The sequence below is a fragment of the Aptenodytes patagonicus genome, chromosome 4, assembly GCF_965638725.1.
Source record: "Aptenodytes patagonicus chromosome 4, bAptPat1.pri.cur, whole genome shotgun sequence".
NCBI classification, from domain to species: Eukaryota; Metazoa; Chordata; class Aves; order Sphenisciformes; family Spheniscidae; genus Aptenodytes; species Aptenodytes patagonicus.
Window position 1 is genome coordinate 27,763,383 of NC_134952.1, and position 19,304 is coordinate 27,782,686.

The following is a 19,304-nucleotide window of genomic DNA, read 5'->3' on the forward strand; positions in this document are numbered from 1 at the left end:
GGACTTCATTAAAAGATCATGGAAAGTAAACCTTCCTTTACTGTTTGAATTAAACTTTTTGAGAACCTTAGGAAAGGGACATAATTACTACCTTCGCAGAAGCTGTACCAGCTCGGCCTCCAGTAAATTACCTACATTGGCTTACTCCAGTTCTATAGTGATTTTTTTTTTTTTTTTTTTTTTAATTTAGGCTGAATTGGGGCTTCATAGGATCTTTTCTAGGCACTCTTTCCTACCAACAAGGTGGCTTAAATGTTATTCAGTGCTCTAGTGTAAACTGATATTCAGTGTTTTAGAGCATTTTTTTTCCAGAAATACTGATTGAACAGCAGTTTACCATTGAAATAAATCAGGCCGCTCTGGATACACAAAGCATTAAGTTTAGGTTCGAAATGTTTTTTCCAAAGCAAACTGCAGTAATAGAGAAAATCCATCTTGGATTTGATGCACATACAAATACATTCATACGTGAACTTGTGTCTCTGCATGTTATAATTCTATGTAGGTATCTTTGGTTGTAGATTTGTACCTCACTGACTGTGTTTCTCATGAAAGAGAACAGATATCTTGGCAAAAATAAAAATTAAATACTGTGGAAGAGATTCTAATGAATTTGGACAATTTGGAAACCTTGACGAAAGGAAGACGTTTCAGTGAGGCTGTGGCTTTGAGAAGACCAAATTGGTGGTGTTCTGCCCTACGCTTTCATCTGGCTGCCGTCAGAGACAGCATAGAGAGGTTTAACAGACCTGTGGTTGAACCCTGTGTGGCTGCTCTTATGTCTTCAGCCACTCAGACTGACTGACATGAGAGGAAGAAGGTAGGGAAAACTGAGCAATGAAACAGTTAACGTCATAAGTATATTAAGCAAGACACCTTACAAGGGCATAGCTGAGCTTTACCATCATGTGTTACAGTGCAAGCTAAAGAAGTTAACAGAAATGGAAGGGATGCTCTTCACAACAGGGAGAAGTTTGCATAGTTTTATGACAAAGCTTATTGCTTTGATATCCTCAATCTCCGATGTACATAAAAGAAACAATTTTCAAGTGACTTGGATAGAGATGTGTGATTTTTTTTTTTTTTCACGTTCTCTGCTCACTTTTCTTTGCTAGGGACGCATAATTTTGACCTCTGTATGCTAAGGATAAATTAAAGGTATGTCAGTGATAATCCTTACCAAAAGCTGATGCCTAAGCAAGACATCCAGGGCTGAGCCCAGATGAATTCCTTGGTGGGAGAATACTTTTGGCAGCTCTCAGTTTCTCCTGACATCTAGCCCCATTCCACCTGGAGAAAGGATTAAAATGCTGCATCCCCAGCAGAACAAAAGTGAGCAGAGAACAATGAAAATCGTATACCTCCCTCTTGCATGGTCTTCTTTCAGCCCTAGCCTTTGACTCAGGTTGAGGCACTGGCAAGGCACCCCAAGTCTAGTCCTGGGGACGACGTTCTCGTGGGCGAAGTCTTTTTGCAGTCTTTAATTTCCTTTGGCAGGTATTGGTCTATTAAATACAAGAAATAAAGAGAAAAATAGGAGAGGGATGAGAGAGGAGGAGCCACATCTGTAGTGGTGTTTTGTTTCTTAATGTTGAATGAGGTTGCTGCCTTTGAGATTTGGTCCCATGGCGATAGACATGAAATAATGTTTGCTTCGGTAATTGTTGAATTTGAATGAGGAAATGTTCCTCTTGCAAGTTATGGTTGTGCAAAATTTCCATGATATGCCTACTGTGACTCCAAACACTTAGGTCCATTGCTGGAGTGAAGCTCCTGAACAGCTATGCTGTTCATATTTCTTAATTCTCTAAGCATAAATATGAGGGCATTTGTTCGTTCTTCTGCCATTGAAGAAAGCCAAGCTTTCTTAGAACCTGATTGTCCCCAGCTTCTCTAACAGCTCAGATATGTTGCTTCCACTGAGAGCTTAGGTTTTGATCGAGGGAGATAAGTAAAAATACTCATATCATCTCATCACAGAGAACTTAGCAAAGGACATGACTCCTACTTTCAGCTAGGCCTATGCAAAGCTTGTGGACTTTGACCCATTCTGCTCCTTCCCCTTTATGCCTTGCACTGATTTCCTTGGTTCTGACCTTCAGTATATAGCTTCAGTCTCCAGATGGTTCAAAACAAGGGGTTTGGGTGGGGGGAGACTGATTCCAAAGCCTATGTTCCAAGAGCTCCATCTGCTCAGTAGACGGTTGGACACTTCTGGATCATCGGGGGAGATGCGCAGTGATGCTCTGGCTAGCGTTTGGAGGGTTTACGAACGTGCCAAGGTTAATTTTTTTGTTTTCTTGGAGATTAGTCTCACCCTGCAACTGTCTTCCTGATGCTGCGGATGGGAAAGGTAGCCTGGGTGTTTCCTTCATGTTCTTTTTGTCAAGAGACTGTGTTAGAACTGCTTGCTGCTCTGCTTCTCATTTTAGATTGTCCTTTAGAAGAAATCCCTCTTTCCATCAGTTCAATAAGTAGTTCAGTTGTTGGCTCTTTCAGGTTCACATCCTTTTGCAAGAAGACTTTTCAGTTTTTCACTTGTGTTACTACAAGGCATTTTTGAAAGGTTTAATTAGACTTTTTCTGTTGTACTACTGACCCTGTTCCTAAATGGGAACTAAATTTAGTATTAACTTTTCTAATGGGAAACTACTTTGAATCATTAGCAAACCTGTTTCTTTCCATTTTCCTACAAAGACTGCCTTGGTTGTGGCAATTATATCTGCCAGATGAGCGGGAGAGTTTATAGTGTTTTTAAGGACAAAGGTTTTTTAGCTTTTTCCAACACTGTTACGTAAGTTCATGTCAGATTTTTTTTTTTCCTCTCTTGGCTCAGGTAATTAATCTGTTGGGGTGTGTGGTTTTTTTTTTTTTTTTTTCCCCTTAATGCCATACATCTGCAGTAGAACCTGCTCTTATACTTCAGATGTTGAAGAGTCTTTGGAGGAGGGTTTTTGTATTCACAGGACGAGGTCATATACAGCGATCTGCCAAGTATTCCAAGGCACTCCACGCTGCAGCAGGGAGGATTTATCCCTGGAGCTGTTCATGTATGAACTTGTTAGGAAATAACCAGAGCCTTTGATTTAAATAGGCCCCACTCAAGGACTGCTCAAGTCACATCAGTGGTACTGGTTTGCTTATCAAAACCTAAGATTTATATGGTTGTCACCTGGAGCTGTGTTCATGCTTTCCTCCTGCTAAAGCACCCGGGGACCATTTGTAGTCACCCACGGTGCAGATGAGCATAAGTGCCAGGAAAGGAAAGGTAAGTTCTTTCTTCCTTGTTCTTTTTTGAGGTATCGTCTATGTGCATGTTTACAAACCAAAGCTAAACTTTGCAAGTCAGTATGCATCTTGCGTTGTTGTCCATGCTGCGTGAGCTAGTTGATTGCAAAGCTATGAGAAGAGAGCATTGCGAAGGCAGTATCTTAAGGACTCAGATGTTAGGAGAGAGCAAAATTAATGCTGCTGTGCAAATGTAACTCAGTCTCCTTGTGCCTGGGAGTCCTTATGTCTACTCTACAATGCTGCTATTGCCCAGTGCCCCAGCCTGGAGCAAGCCTCCCCAGCAGAAGGATGCTGCTTCTTCAGCAGTGATTTGGTATTTTGTTTTATCCTCATCATTTGATCTGTGGCCTGGTTTTATGTACTGCATGCACTCAAACTACTCTGCAAGGCAGGCTTGTTACCCTCTTCAAGGGCTTTTCTGTTGTGCTTAGCACTATAGCTCTGCTTCTTCAGTAGCACTCATCTTCACAAAACCCCTATCAAAGAAGAGGTAGAACTAGCCCAGTTTTGGGCACAGCAGGCTGAAGGTTGAAACGTGCCACCTCATCCTGTGTTCCCCAGGACTCTGACTCCCCATCTCCTCACCGTGATGAAAGCACTTCCTATTCTGACGCTCCTCCTTCCACTGGCTTCGGTCACAGAGGTGCCTCAGCAGAGGGAAGGTGGCAGAGAAAACAGCAATTCCTGCCTAGCTGAACTGAGGGCCAGATTTTGCAACTTGAGTAGTCTTATTAGGATAAGATTACAAGGACACTTATAATGTGAGCTTGCACATGAGCTCGTTCTAAGCAAATGAGGTAAAAACTAAATTCCTTCATATGCATGGGATTCAATGGCTGACTTTGACCTTAAAGGTCCTCTTCGGGGACATCTTTGTACTTGAGCAAAGGCGTAACTGCCAAGAGCAGTGGGCCATGCTTCTGAACGGACCTTTTGCTATTGCCTTGCCAGTATGTTTAACAGGTATTTAGTGGAAGAGTGATAAAATGTGACATTACTGAATTACACCCCCCAGCTGTGCTGCCTGTTCCACTTCAGTTATTTGCCAAGCCTGGTTCTCCCCCATCCCAGGGACCTCTTCCCTACCCCTTCTCTCTGCCTGTCCAGCCCCAGTTGCTACCTCTCGCGCTTACCAGCTTCTTATAGACTCCGCTGTTAGACCTAAACTCTCTGGGCATCTTTCCAAGCTTCAAAAACCCAGTTGCTGCTTCTGGTTCCTTACTCACGTGCTCTCCTTCCCTGCCAGCTTTCCCTGCCGGTTTCCCGCCTGTACTGCCCCATCACCCCATCGGTTTCCCCATAGCCCATCCCCGTTCACTCCTGCCTCTGGATCTGCCCTCTGACATTTCAAGTCATTGCGCAGAAGTCTGGGAAGTCGGAGATTTCCAAAGAGAAGTTAATTATATTTTTTTTTCAGAGGGATTAACAGAGGTTTTTTTTTTTTAACCTACATTTCTCAGAATCACCTGAAATGATTTTGGTGAGGGTTTCGCTAATAAGGGTTTTCACAAAAAATACAGTAGACTGAAGCCCCTGATCTAGAAAATACCAGCCCAACCCCAGTTAGTTTTGCAACATTACAGGCACCCGAAAGCGTTGTTTTATAACGGAAATATTTGGCAACCGTTTCTAATGGATGACACCAGCCGGCGGTCAGGCCCATCTTGCTTCACAGCCCAGCAGAAGGGGTTTGCCGTGGTGAATGTTTGTCACTGTAATTCCTCTACAAATTATTTGGAGTTGGGATTTTCTAAAGCATTTAAGAGAACAGGAGACATTCAGCCATCACTGAATTTTGAATTAAAATGGGATTTAAGCTTCACCGCTTGAAAATCCAGGTCTTAAGATTGTAGATGGGTACTTTCTCTGAGCGGTCTTCCTATCTAACCAGTGCATAAATATGTGGTTATATTTTGACGTGAAAATGATTTATATTATACTCATACTTGAATTCTTCATAATCTTTCACTGCGCTTGCCAGTGCTTCCTACCGAACAAGCATTTAATGCAAAAGACAACCCTCTAGCCTTTTGTATAAATCTAAGTCTAAAACTTTTAATATATATTTATAGGGAGAACCAGTTGTGACACCTGTCACACTGACACAACAATGCCTGTAGAGAGAGAGAGAGACAGGTTAACCAGAGACTAACTTTTATTGTGCATTTTTATGCAACAGAACAAATGGAACTGGAGGTATGTAGTAATAAAACCAATATTCAAATTAGAATTAACACCTGAAATAGTAAACTGTAGGTAACAAATGTCTTTATAATTAAAAAATATTGACTGTTTAAAAAATTCTCTAAGATTTTATATTCTTTAAAAGAAATGTGTGTTGCCACATAAAAAACAATTCACACATCCTATAGAAATTGTCACAAAAACCTTACTAGTCTATATTACACTATGCACTTTTTTTTTTTACAATATCTGGTAAAGGTCTATCCCTAACCTGTACTTACTCTACACAGTACAATCATCATTAGAAAGTATTCATAGAATTAACTACACCATAACAATAAAAATATCAGGATTAATGGTTTTTTAATCACAGTTTCTCCACAAATATTTGTCATAGAAAATATAGCGAAGGCATGTTGGCACAGATGGGCGTGCGGTACTGCTACACAAAGTTTGAGAGAAGGCAGATACATGAATGACAGTAAGATTAAAGACTATGGAAGGATAAGACAAGAATCTCTATCCTCCTGGGACCTTCTGGAGTGACATGATAGATAGCAGTTTCCTTCTGTCGCAAGCCTACTGTCTACATCCAGAGCTGGGAAGGGATGTGCTGACTTACCCATATTTAAGCAGTGTGCTTTGTATCTCGCTCTGCAAGGGCTTATGTGCTATCTATTATTTCAGGTCCCGTACTATTATACCTTTTGCGGATATTTAGACACTTCAGTGTGTATGAATTTATAATGCTTCATGAACAAATTAATTGGAATAAGCTGTTGTGAAAGGTTTGCATTTTTTTAAATGAAATGGGTGGGTCAAGAGTCAAGTTGCCATGATGGCAATTAAAAACAAAGACAGACAACTGAGAAAAGTTGTTGTACTCTGTTATTTTAAAACCAAACATGAACAAAAAAAGATGAGCTGGTGTCTGCTAATGCCTGTCTGTGACTACGATTCATGTCACTGGCCAGTGCACACAAGCCACCGAGGGCGAAATTTTGTCCATAAAGAAAGGTCCAAACCTGCAAAGCCATTTCTAGTGCCAAAGTGGCTTTCAGGATGAAACTATACATTTGGTTATTTTGCACAATATGAGAGCAGAGGATTGTGAGTGGTTCCAGGACGCTGGCTACACTTTTTACACTAAAAATAAAGCTAGGCTTACTAGTTATTTCAGCAAATCTTTAGGTTATTAAGTGAGAGACGTCTGTCCAGTCCAGTAATTCTGTTCTGTGACTGTTAAAAATGAAGTGTTTGTATCTTTAACCTCATACGATTAAACATTTGAAAGGAAACCATCACAATGTTTACAAAAATACAGCATGATACATATTGCTGTGGACAAATTTACAGTATAATGTTGACTCACACATTCTGACATGTTTTACCAAGTAGTTCTGGCAAGTGTCACCACATTAAACATAGAGTAGCAAGACTTCCACCATCTGAGCAATGTAACATCTTCTATTATAGTTCTTTTAAAAAAAAGTGTAAGTTCAACACTGAAAAGCTACTATAGGATATCTGTACTGTGACATTTCTATACACCGAGTTTCTCCTCCAGAGGCCACCACGCACCATTGACTGCTCAAAGAAAGTCACCTCCTGCCTGTAGTGAGGGATGCTGTCCCAAACCCCTCGGCCTGGTGAGGTTCAGCGTGACTAAACTGCTCATTCACTTTTAGAAAATAAAGGAGTTATTCTGGGGCAAGTGAGTGCCTTTCAACTCCCTTTTAGAAATCACCAAAAATAAAATGAATCAAGAGGTATTGGACATTTAAGGGCCTAAAGCATATCCTGGCTGAGTGAGGTCCTGTCTACGGCGGTGCACGGTGGAGCCTGTGTCCCGAGATGCCCCGCGGGCTGGCTGTGAGAGACCAGTCACAACCGCAGGCAAAGAGGAGGCAGATGGTGGGAAGAAACTATCATGTGGGCAAGCTGACCTTTGAGAAACAGCCTCAGTCTTCCATCTGCGGTCAGGCTGGAGCTAGAGGAGCGCTTCACCCCAGAGGGCCCTTCCTGATCTTTGCGGAAGGGGTTGGGTGTCTCCTGCCCTGCCCGGTGCACGGGGAGAAGGTTGGGAAGGAGAGAAGGGTAAAAGGAGCAATTAGTAGCTTCTCTCGTGGCTTGCACAAGGCGGTTGGGAGAGCTGGGGAGTACGAGATACACGTTCAGGAGAGTCAACGCTGATGAGGTAGCACTAAGGGTGGTCAAAGTGAACTTTCTTTCCAAAAACCAGTTCCCTGTACCTGCCAGTGGGGAAATGTTGCCTCAAGGAGAGCTGGTTCAGGCTGTGAAAGATGCCAGCGCTGGCCTGAGCGACCGGACAAGGGTAAGGAGATGGAAACACCCTGATGCAGAAAGGAAAGGGTATCGTTTCTTTGGCATTGCATATTTCTGGAGTGCATCAATTTGGAGGGACAACGGACTCCTAAGCCTTTAAAATTAAAGGTTTTCAGTGGACTGGTTTTTTTTGTGTTTTTTTTTTTAAGGTTGGTATCTGCTTCCAATGTTGTGCGCTGTTGTGATTTCTGCTCTAGCACAGCTCCTTTTTTACAGCTCTCAGTCTGGACCCCATGTTTACTTACAACAGAAGGTTAAACTAGGCTCTTCTTACCCAACCCCTCCCTGAATGCAACATGGAGCATGAGACTGTTAAGACCAGCGCATTGCCTCACCTATTTCAAGGAACGGATATAAAACACAAATGAAAGCAAAAACAAGAAAAGGCAATTTAAAGCCTCTAAAGCTACATAATATGGCTGCAGAATAGGAACAGACAAAGCAAAACCTGTCTTCTGAAATGGCAATTTGTTTTTAGCAATCTTATTTTAATGAAAACTGTCATGATCAACTCTAATCCCCTAGAAATCTAGATAAATATAGTGCCTATCTGATATACAAAGCAATTTTTATCTATTAGAAGTGCCTGTTATTGTTCTGGGTCTTTGAAGGATTCTGCTGTTGACGGGCGCTGCTGTTTTACTCGGGAAGCTTAATTTCCTGGCAGAGTTGGCTAAAGGAAGTCCCTGAATTTTCCGTCTTGTGCGGTATTTTAAGGTAGCATTTATAATTCCGTTATTTTCCGTTAGGAAATGGGAGACCACTTCTTTTTTTGTTATAAGCATGCAGATTTGTTCTTACATCTCCTACTCAGGGAAAGCAAATAGTACCCAGCTGTTCTGGGTCCAGACCTGGGCTTGTTATCAATAGGCAGATGAGATAGTAGCTGCTGTTTCTTTTGACATTTTTACAGTTTTTAGATGACCTTTCCTCTAGAACTAGATGAAATGAACTGCAATTTCCCTTTGAGGGTGCTATGAAGAATTTGCAAATAATAGGCACTGAGAAGTCCCATAGAGCAGGTCTTGAAATGGATTTCTTTCTATTAACTGGGACATGGTAGGATGGAGAAGCTGAAATGTATGCAGTATGTGTTCAAACATGCTTTGGACTCTTAAATGACAGCAGGGTAAGTATGTTTAACAAATAGTCTCTCCTAAATTAAGTGGTTGCTACTGTTGTATGAGGTTCTTCTCACTGCCATCAATCGCCAGATCCATCTTGCATACCTCTATTGAAGACTTCGTCCTGTGATCCTGGATGGTCAGTCCCTTCGTAATACGAGTTCCCGTTGTGAAGGAAAGTCCCCACCGCACGCCCTTGACGAGCATGTCCTACTGCGTCGCTGAATACCTTGTTTATCTGCTCTTCGGATGGCATCCACCAGTCCGGGTTGGAAGTACAATGCATCCTAATGAACTCTGCAGGAAAGCATGCAAGGATAAAAAACAACTTGTCTTTGCAGCATCTGTTATCGCCCAGGCATCAAAAGCTCTTGGGAAATAAGACAGGGGGGCATTACTGCTCTACTTAAGCAGAAGTAAAGCCTTATGGGGGATGCCATGATAATGCCACTTGGACCTATTTTATTTCTGTACAAGTGTGTTTCTCCACATGCAGTGTATGTTGTTATACCTGAGCTAATTGTATGATGCATGGGACCTGGAGATAAAATCCCTTCTTGTGGAAATAAAAAGAACTAATTCGAAGTGACGGCTGTGATGCAGCGAGTGCAATACATGTGAAAGTTAACATGAACCGGGATGTATTTCATTTGAAACCTGTTGTGTGTTTATACCTTAAGGTGATTACTCTCGTGGATCTTTATGATCTCCCTCTGCTGGCTGCTTCAACATCTGCAGGCTGCAGTAGCCCATAACCTGCTTGAAAATGTCACTACTATTATTTCAGTTTGGTGCTCCTTTCGGTTTTGAGTATCTTTCATTTTAAGTCCTGCTCTTTCCATCTTCCTGAATCTGACACCTATTTTTCAGAGACTAAATTGGCCTTCGAAATAGCTAAATGAGATGAGAGGGCTAATTTGGGGAGCCTTGCAATAGTTTTCAATGCAGGAGAAAATGAATGGTACTGCATGTAATTTGGCTATTTAAGTAGCTGCTGCTTTCACATACAGCTATTTGTATATGATGATTACATTTTTTTATAATTTCTTTTTCAGATTCTTTGACATGCAATATGCTAAACTCGCAGAAGGTGCCTTACCAATTCTGGAGTTGTAACTGCTAGACATAGCTCAAATAGGTGTACTTCGACTTTGAAACGTCCAAATAAGATTTTAAATGTGAGGGCACCTTATTAGATGTATTGGATACACTGTACCTCATATGGAAACTGAGCTTCTTATTTATTCTGTAACATTAGTTATTCCCTCATGCGGTATTGTGTGTCCCAGGATATTTTAAAATTCTGTTTTCTACTGTTGACAAGCCAACAGCACAATAAGTGGCGTAAGGTAACTTCATTACTGTCACCACATCTCGAGACCAGGGAGCGCTGTGCTTTTACGTGAGTTCCCGTGCCTGCGAGGTATCTCATCTGTTGGACAATTAGGACGTGATTTTTGCATTGCTCCTCCAGCAGTATGTCTGCAAAAGTGATAGTTATCTCGGTTTTAAATTCATTTCCCTGGGAATCCACACAGGCAACGGTAATTCCTACCTAGTTATGTTCAGGTGGGACTGGTGTTTTTCTCAGAGAAATGGTTACCACGTAAAGGAGTAATGCTATAATTTAAGCGTGCCAGGCTGTTTTAAAGCTGGTTCCAGGCAACAGTCAGTTGTAGGAATATATTAGAAATGTTTATAGGTGTTTAAACTACTCTGAGTGCCGAGAGAGAAGCAGTTTGTACTCCCTGCTACGGTGGGAAGGCATAATTGGATGTGCTGAGAATTAGTCAGACACTTGTTACCTTGGCTTGCAAATGGGTAGGAGCCAGTAGCCAACTCTTGGCACTGGAGAAAGTTGTCATGTTCCCACCCACGCACGAAAGCCCAAAGGGAGAGCTGTCTACTGTGCTTTCGTAACTGGTCCTTAGATACTGAATGTTTTGGCTTCCTCTTCAAGCTTCTGAAAATTAAGGAAATTGGCCTTTCTCTTTCTCCCAAGGAGCGCTCCACAAGTTCTGTATGTCCAGGACCCCAGAAAGGAGAGTGGCCATAAGCAAAAGTCCATCTATAGGTGGATTTACTGTTAGTCTTGGTGGGAGGCAGGGGGAAGAAAGGGGAAGAAAAGGGTATTAACACTCTGCTTGTGCATAAATTATTAGGTGAAATTTAAAGCAATTTAGCAAACGGTTAATGCACTTGTATTCAGCCTTCAGTTTCCAGGAGAACTTCTGGGATCCTGAATCTCACTCCAAGCCTCCGTGCAGCACGGTGTGCAACGGACTTGCCCTTCTATTAAGCTCTGATAGAGTATAAGGTCTGGTAGAGTATCATGTAACAGGTTAACAGGTTCCTTTGTAGTAAAAAAAGAGCCTCTTTGTAAAATCTGAGTTCATTACCTGGTTACATCAATGTACCCCAACTACAAGTCTTATCTACTTGGCCTTGTTGGATTCTTCTACCCTAGATGGGAAGAGGCTCCATCTGATGTATATAACCACTCTGGACTCCAGTTAGATGACTAAAGATTTTTTTATCACTGACTGACCAAAATACAGCTTTTTACACTGCATTGATTAGTAAAACATTCTTGAAGTCAGTTCAACCAAAATTTTGTGTATGTGCTCACAAAATACTATAAAGTTAACTATGAGTTAATTAAAGAAATGATAAGCATATGCGTTTATAAAATGCAGATGCTGATACTACAAACGTTTTTAAAAAGTCCTGCCTTGTATTTTTCATTATAAAGCCCAGTACCAGGCCTTTCGAACAGTTTTAGGAAACCAAAGTATGAACTGCCACAACAGGTAATTCTTCTCAATCTGGACCCTTTCTCTGTATTGTCCAACATCCTCACTCTCCGACATTGTGAAATCTTGCAAAACTCCCTCTCCTTTTCAGGCCAAACATCGGGGAAAGTTGTTCCCTAACTTTTTTAGTCAATGTTGCATCAGTACTCCAAAAAAGAAGTTAAATCCTTGACAACGCATTTGCATACACTTTGTTTGTAATTAACCTGTAGATGTTCTTGGCCCTACAAAATGTTCACACCTATTCTGAAACTCTGTTAGCTTTTAACTCCAATCATGCACTGTGGCCTTGAGCGCCATATGCTTACTACACATTAGGCTATAAATATTCCTTTGGTTAATTTTGCTGCGTATCAGTGTTAAAGAACGCCCTGTTAGTTTATTATAAGACTGTAATCAGGATTGATTTTCCTTCTTTGCTGTTTCAAACATATCAGTGTCATGTGCCCTTGTATTTGTCTCCTCTCTTAAATAAGCAGCCCTGTTTCTTCCCATTAAAAAAAATATACACATGTAATACATACATACATTTATATATGTATGTATATAAAAAAAGCGGAGGGTTTCTGGCTGCTTGTCACCTGCCTGTGAAACCCCTTCTAGTTCTGCAACTGTCAGCCAAATGCTTCTACTGAGCCAGAGCCAATGTGGTGAAATGAGATCACATATGGTGGACACTGAGCGAAAAGATGCAGTACCTCTGAGACATGTTACTTTTACTGGATCCAGAGGACGTCTTTCAGGACCTGTCTCTCCTGACTGCACTGACCTTTTCCTTTTTCCAAGGCCGCATGAGTACTTAAGCTCATCGGTTGTGAAAACAAATCTGATGAGATAGCGAAGGAGCCGTCGTCCATCTTTCTTGGAAGAATTTACAGCCTCATCCCATTGTTTACTAGTGATGTAGACAGGGTAGTTGTTCAGCAACTGCTTGCTCCCCTGAAAAAGTGAAATATTTCCGTTGCTTATTTTACAAGGCAAATAAGTAAAGATGTCAGTTGCAATAAAAAATACGCTTTTTAACTAGCCGTGATACTGACAGCGAAACACATCCTGAAGTGAAGACGTAATTGCTCTTACTGAGAATGAGTACTTTTAAAATTACATTTCCATTTTCTAGAACTCAAATTTGGTGAGGTACGAGGAATATGTTTTGAGAGATGGCTATTGATAATTTCCACTTTAACAAGCAGGTTAAAAAGAGTTAAGAACCAGTGACTGGGTATACTATTTAAGTATAACCTTTCTTCTTAATCTGTTAAAATGCATAAAAAGGGTCTTTGAAGAGCGTGATCAAATGGATCACTTCAACACAGCTGACAGTTTACTTCAGAGGTGGCTCTTTTGGTCTGTTTTTATAATAAATTTATTACTTCTGTAGAATACACCCGAAACTTGACAGCGGTTATGTTACTGTGAAAAATATAAAGAAAATAAATAAAGGAACTATGAAAACTAAAAGCTTCATTATTATTAATGAATGCCATATTAACTCAAATTACAGCTTTACAGAAATGCCACCGTGTCAGCTGGAAAGAAATTTTGCTTTTAACCTTCATAATTTGTGTGCTTCGATATTCCAACATTAAATGAATGCTGTGGGACTAATTATGGGGATTCTTGTAATCCACACACATTTTTAAGGCCTCTTTAGTCAGTTGTACCTAAATTGTATTTAATTCTCGTTGCCCATAAAATGCTATCGTTCAGGATTACCCAGTTAACGTAAGACGGTACTGTTAATATACCTGAAATATTTGAAGTACACAAAAAAACCCCAGACCACACCTTCCTAGAAACTCATTCACTTTTACAGCTACACCTCTTTATTAAAACACATAAATCTGGAGGCCCAATTAGTAAAAGCTTCGTAGAGCCCCCAGCTTAGATAGGAGCTCACAGTGAACTAGAGAAACGAGGGTCTGATGCTCAACAGAGGCAATCGCCCGCATGCTGCACTTGTGGGCAACTGTTGCAACGTTCTCCTCCTCGCTTCCAGATCTTTGATATCTGAAAACTATTTTAAGAACTACCCTTGCCTCCTTTCATATATTTATTATAGCATCCTGGGAGACAGCTTGGGAGCATCTTTGAAGTTTTTCCTCAGGTATTTGCTTTTAATTTTTTTGCAAGTTTGATAAATATGTGGAAGGTTGAATTTAGTGAAGACCGTGACGAGGGGGTCCTTGGAGAATCTGTTCGTATGATTTAGGGTACCACCACCTCCCATGGCGGGGTTAGCATCACTGGGAGCTCAGCCTGTGTGACTGTCGGCTACTTGTTCGCCTCGGTGCAAACCTAGCTGGCTTGGTGCAAACTGCTGACAAAGGCAGCTACAGGCAAATCCAAACCTCTGCAAAGGAAGCCAAAATATAGAGGAGGAGACGGGCTTTGTCTGTCTGATGGGCCCCTATCCTTTCCCCAAAACATCTCAACCCTTTAGCTTGTAAATCCAAGCTTGTATGCCCTAAGAGAAAGACCCTTTACCTACAGTCCAACTCTGCCTGTAATTTGCACTTCACTTCTCTGCTCCCACTACTGCAAAAGGGCCAGGGTCAATTCCTCCCCCTCCACTCATGACGCAAGAAGCTGCTTTAATTTTTGCCAGGTACACATGCCCCTGGGAAGCCACCAGTACGGCTGAGGAGCTCTGCCGTGGAAAGAACATTTCCTCCATCCAGCCCAGCTCCTCGTCCTCTGCCAAGGTGGCAAGGGGGCCAGGGAAGGAGGAAGAGCAGGGGGGCAGCATGGAAAGCTCTTTGAGGGTATGATGCTCTTTTGCTGAAGCAACTCTGACCACTCCATCTCAGTGGGAGCTGACACTAGTATTTCCTTGGCTTGTTCCATCACAAAGGTAAAACACAGGACCATCTGATCCCCACATTGGTACTAATTTTTTTCGGCAGCTAGCTCAGCCAATTATTTTCCTACCTTAGATTCCTGAAACCTACTTCTTTCCCTATTTAAAAAACACAGTAGCGAAGCAAGAACCTTTCTTACTGATACCAGTGCAAAGTACAAGCTGCAGCTAACTCTGTAGGCACTGCCTTGCTTTTGTGTCCTGGCAGGCAGGAGCAGTGCAATGCAAGCCCGTAATGGCACAGTGTACGGCTCCAGGCTTGCTCATGTGTGCTAGGGATGGATGCTCACGTGTGGCTTTGCTAAGTAGCAAGGTATCCTAAAAGCTACCTCTGTGTTTAAATGTATTGCACTGATGGAAATAGGGTGCAGAAAGGCCCAACATCTAAATTTCATGAGAGCTCACATTACTATTAACTGAGGAGAAGGCAATACATTTTACATAATTTCCTCAGCCCCAATTTTATTATACTTCTCTCTTATTCCCCCTGAAATTTAGAGTATTTTTCCTCCTCCTTCTCCAAAGGCATGATATAGTGTTATGCTACTCTGTTAAACAATTACTGGGTTCCTGCTGCAGATACACTTTCATTACTTCCTCTGAAAGTAAAGCACTTCTGGGCAAAAGATTCTCGGTAAGTATATGATGCCGTTTGGTGTGTCCAGCAGTCATTAAACTAAAACAAACAGAAAACCTTCCAGAAATGAAATAAGCAGATCCTGAAGGAAAAACCAAAGTATAAATGCGTTCATGCTTGTATTTGTACATGATTAAGCTTATGAATAAAAGATTAGCATCTATGTGTTTAATTGAATAAAAAATTCTGTCACATCATGACAAGCTATTCCATGTGGGACGTTACAGAACAGCCTCATTTTTTACAGTGCTTGAAAATTTTAGTTAAGCAAAAGAGCATTAAAAAAGGAAAATGAATCCTTGGAATATATTTGAGTGATAACAGCTAATGATATATATAAATATAAATATGTATATGTGTATATATCAATTTGCGCAGGATAAAACTGAATGGAGGAGCAAAGTGATGCACATCCTGAACTGCTGCAAAGCACCTGCAGTGAAACTATGGTAAGTTGGACTACGTGAGGCTTGCACTACACATAATTTATGTGCAAAGTGGAGGTCAGACTAGACCCAAGTCTTCCCTCTTCTGATTTTGTTTGCGTGAATCATGGGTAGTGACACGTATACACTACATATACAAAAACATGCATAGCAAGAGCCTCAAATATAGACAGTCTAAACTAGCAAAGTCTCAACAAAACCACTTCATTTGAGGCATTTTTACAAGGCTGGATAGAAACACACTGGAGCAAAATTAACGTGAGTTACACTAGAGTTGATAGATAAATCTATACATCTACCTTCTAGAGAAAGGGAGGACTTAAATTTCCTGCTTTTTCACTGCAGCACTTTTGAACAGATCATAATTACAAAAATCCCCAAACTCTGTATCAAGTATAAAATTGTCAACACTCAACATTTTGTTTGGGATGCTTTCTGAAAAGCAAGAGCACTCCAAAGACTTGCAGAAGTCTATATTTGGGTCTGTCTGCAAAATGAAGGAAACGTATATTCTAGCATTAACCATCTCAGGGCTGTATTAGAGCTGTACTAACTGTATACACATGCGTGCCTGTGTCCATACACACGACATGTCGGTACCCCCCCCGCACAGGCTGCAGCCTCTGCGCACCGGCAGCCGCCGCGTGCAGCCACCGTCAATCACCCAGCTGCAGTTTTCACCAGGCTAGCCCTAGCCTAAATTCTACCCACAAAAGTGATGTTTCTGAGGAAAGGTGAGAGAAAAATTACCCAAAGCAAGGCAAGTGCAGCTGGTGCCGATGGAGGGAGTTACGCGCTGTTCAGTAAAGTCATCCTAGATTATACTAGTGATGAGCCTCCTCCATTTGGGGGATTACTGTACCTAAGAATGACAGTTTAATAATAGATTTTACATATTTTTACTACTAAATATATTCTTCCAGCGCCTACTGATTTATTTGCCTGCATGTTTTCAATGAACTGTCAAACGTCAAAGAGATGTAGCTTGTCTTCACTGTATACTACCTCAGTCGGATGGTCTGTTGGCTGTGGTACCATAAGCTGGTTGTGATGCTGAAGTACAGTCTTCAAATAATCTAAAACAGTCTGGCAGGGCACTGCATGAAACAAATTGCAATTACTGTATATTAGCTAAGCTAGCACAAAATAGAACAACAATATTAAATCAAGCAGTGTTCTTCAGGATCTGTTTTGTACGTCTGTGAGATTTATTTCAAATAGGAAATACTTCTCATTTTGATTTGTGCAGTCATTTCATTCAATAAATATATGACGGATGTTGTATTTCCTGTGTTGAGATCTCTGACATTGCTTTTATTTTCTGCCCACTAGTTTTCAAAGGTTTTTTTTTCCCTAGTTTGAAATTATAATTATTACAAATTAGGTCAGCAGTAATGATAATAAGAAAAAAAAAATCTGTGAATACTGTAAACAGCCCAAACCATACAAAGGATAAAACATTTCTTGGACCTAAATCATGCATTGATTAACATGTAAATATGCTTGAAAGTTTTTGAAACTACAGTCTGATTAACTATACTGAACAGATTTAATGATTCATATACTTTTTTTGCCTCCCTCCTCCCAAATTTGTTATAAAACTAGGTGTTAGGCAAATTGCTTTATTTCTCTTTCCCTCATCCTCCCCCCCTTTCCATTCCCATCATTCTCATCCATTTCAGTAGTGGTACCGACATCCTATTCCCTTCTGCTGAGGTGATAGGTTAATTACGGATGATTCAATTACGGGTCTCTCTTAAGCAGATGCTGCCACATCCCTGATTAACTCTGGAGTATTTTTGTGATACAGTGCTTTTCTCCTGAGCCTGAAACACCGTAGAAGAATTGAACAGATATTAACCCAACATTATGACTGACTTGTGCAAGACTAAATAAGCATCATTTTTAAGGTAACTTATCACTCTCACATTTCCTATGCGTTGTTTTTGTAAAATATTTAGAGATAATCTTAGCTTCAGCTAAAAAGCCAGAAAAAATATTTCAGTGTTCCTTCTTCTTTTTTTGATTATTTCTTGGCATTCAGCCTTTACACCTGGAAAAATGTGGCGTTTTGGGCTTTGTCTTAAGCTGGCAATCTGAAAGCAAGCACTGAAATCACGGAGAATGTCTCAAGGTAGGATTTACAGGTGTTTTGTACCCTTTCCTGGGCATTCACACTGTGCAGTAACTACGCCCCTGTCTAGGCAGACGGTGCAAAACAGACCCTTTACTCAGGGCTAAGCAGTGTTACATCCAGTAGTCCGCATACAGGAGTCATGCAAAGTGCCTGGCATGGATAACAAATTCCCGTGTTGTTTCGCCACATGCTGACTTCTCCGTAAAGACGAGCCATCCGTGTGTTTACTCCGGTTTCATGTGATACATCACACTTTGCCAAAGGAGGTTAGAGGTTATGCATTAGGCAAAAATTAGCATTTCAAGTGACTTGTACCTGTTTAATTTCTCCAGTGACTTCACTGCTCATTGCTAAACCAGGGCAGTGTCTCGGTAGTGTAGCTGCTACACAGTGACATCGCCAAAGTATGTGAGCAGGAGAGCCTGGATGCTTTTTTTTTGTAGGAAAACCCCCCACTTTCAAGTGTCACCAGATAGATGGTTTTAGCAAATTTATCAATTCTGAAAAAGTCAGGAAGGGCAGTCAAGCTTAATAGTCCCACCAACATGTTCTGACGCCTTCCTGTAATGAGGGCTGTGTATTTAGCATATGGCAGCAATCAAAAAATTCAATACAAGTTCTTACGTGGAATAAAGGAGAAAAATGTACTAACCACAGGGAACGTTTTAGTACACTAGTAAGAAGGCATGGCAAAAAAAGGATTTGGCTTCCCCCCCCCATTTTTATATTCAGGAAAGCATATGTGGGAAAAAGATTTTTTTTTTTTCCCCACGTGGATGGGCTGAAGGATAAGATTGTATTTTGAGACCCTTTTCTTACACTCTGTGTGTGTTTGCTGTCTGGCATGTCCAAAACGAAGATTAAACTAGGAATGCCCACGCACAGGTTACTCTCCGATTAAGTAGGTGTCCAAGAAAGAGGCACAAGGATCACGAAGGCTTGCTGCCCCAGGGAAGCATCAGAAACCCTGTGACAAGATCAGCAAAAACTCCCACTCGGGTGGAAGTTACCGTGGGTAACCAGCATCTCCCGTGAGATCCTGGATCTCCTGCAAGGTGTCAGCAAGGATGGAAGGGGCTATGATGGGTGATTGTGCTATGATGGGTGATTGTACTACTGCCTGCAAGAAAACATGCCCGATACCTGGACTTGGAGGAGAGTTGAGTGATACTTGGGAAATCAGAGCTACTTGCAAAGTATGCCTTTCCTTCCCTCTCTAAATGTGTCACTTTTTGTTTAGCAAGCTCACTGAGGACACCGTTGCTGAAGCATCAGCATCAGCGGTACCTGGGAGCTGTAGACTTCTTCGGTCCCCATGAAGCTGGGCTCAAAACAGTCTGTGGAGTTTGTACTTGCTTTTCTGGTTATCTCTATTAGCAAAAGTCTCTGTTGGTGACCTGCTGGCTCTCAGCCATACTTGGTACTATTACCTGTAATTATGTGAAACAACATGGGGCCTGAAAGGG

The 19,304-nt window shown here is 41.3% G+C and overlaps 1 protein-coding gene across 1 annotated transcript in view; it reads right to left on the bottom strand.

Moving 5' to 3' along the window:
- Positions 1-5,438: 5,438 nt before the first annotated feature.
- BEND4 (BEN domain containing 4) overlaps positions 5,439-19,304 on the bottom strand; it is a 33,358-nt gene continuing 19,492 nt past the window's right edge. The window contains exons 3-5 of the mRNA XM_076336180.1: positions 16,707-16,798; positions 12,457-12,697; positions 5,439-9,242 (exon numbers count right to left, since the gene is read on the bottom strand). Of these exons, the coding sequence (XP_076192295.1) occupies positions 9,025-9,242; positions 12,457-12,697; positions 16,707-16,798 (551 nt within the window). The 3' untranslated portion in view covers positions 5,439-9,024. The remainder of the gene's footprint in view (positions 9,243-12,456; positions 12,698-16,706; positions 16,799-19,304) is intronic.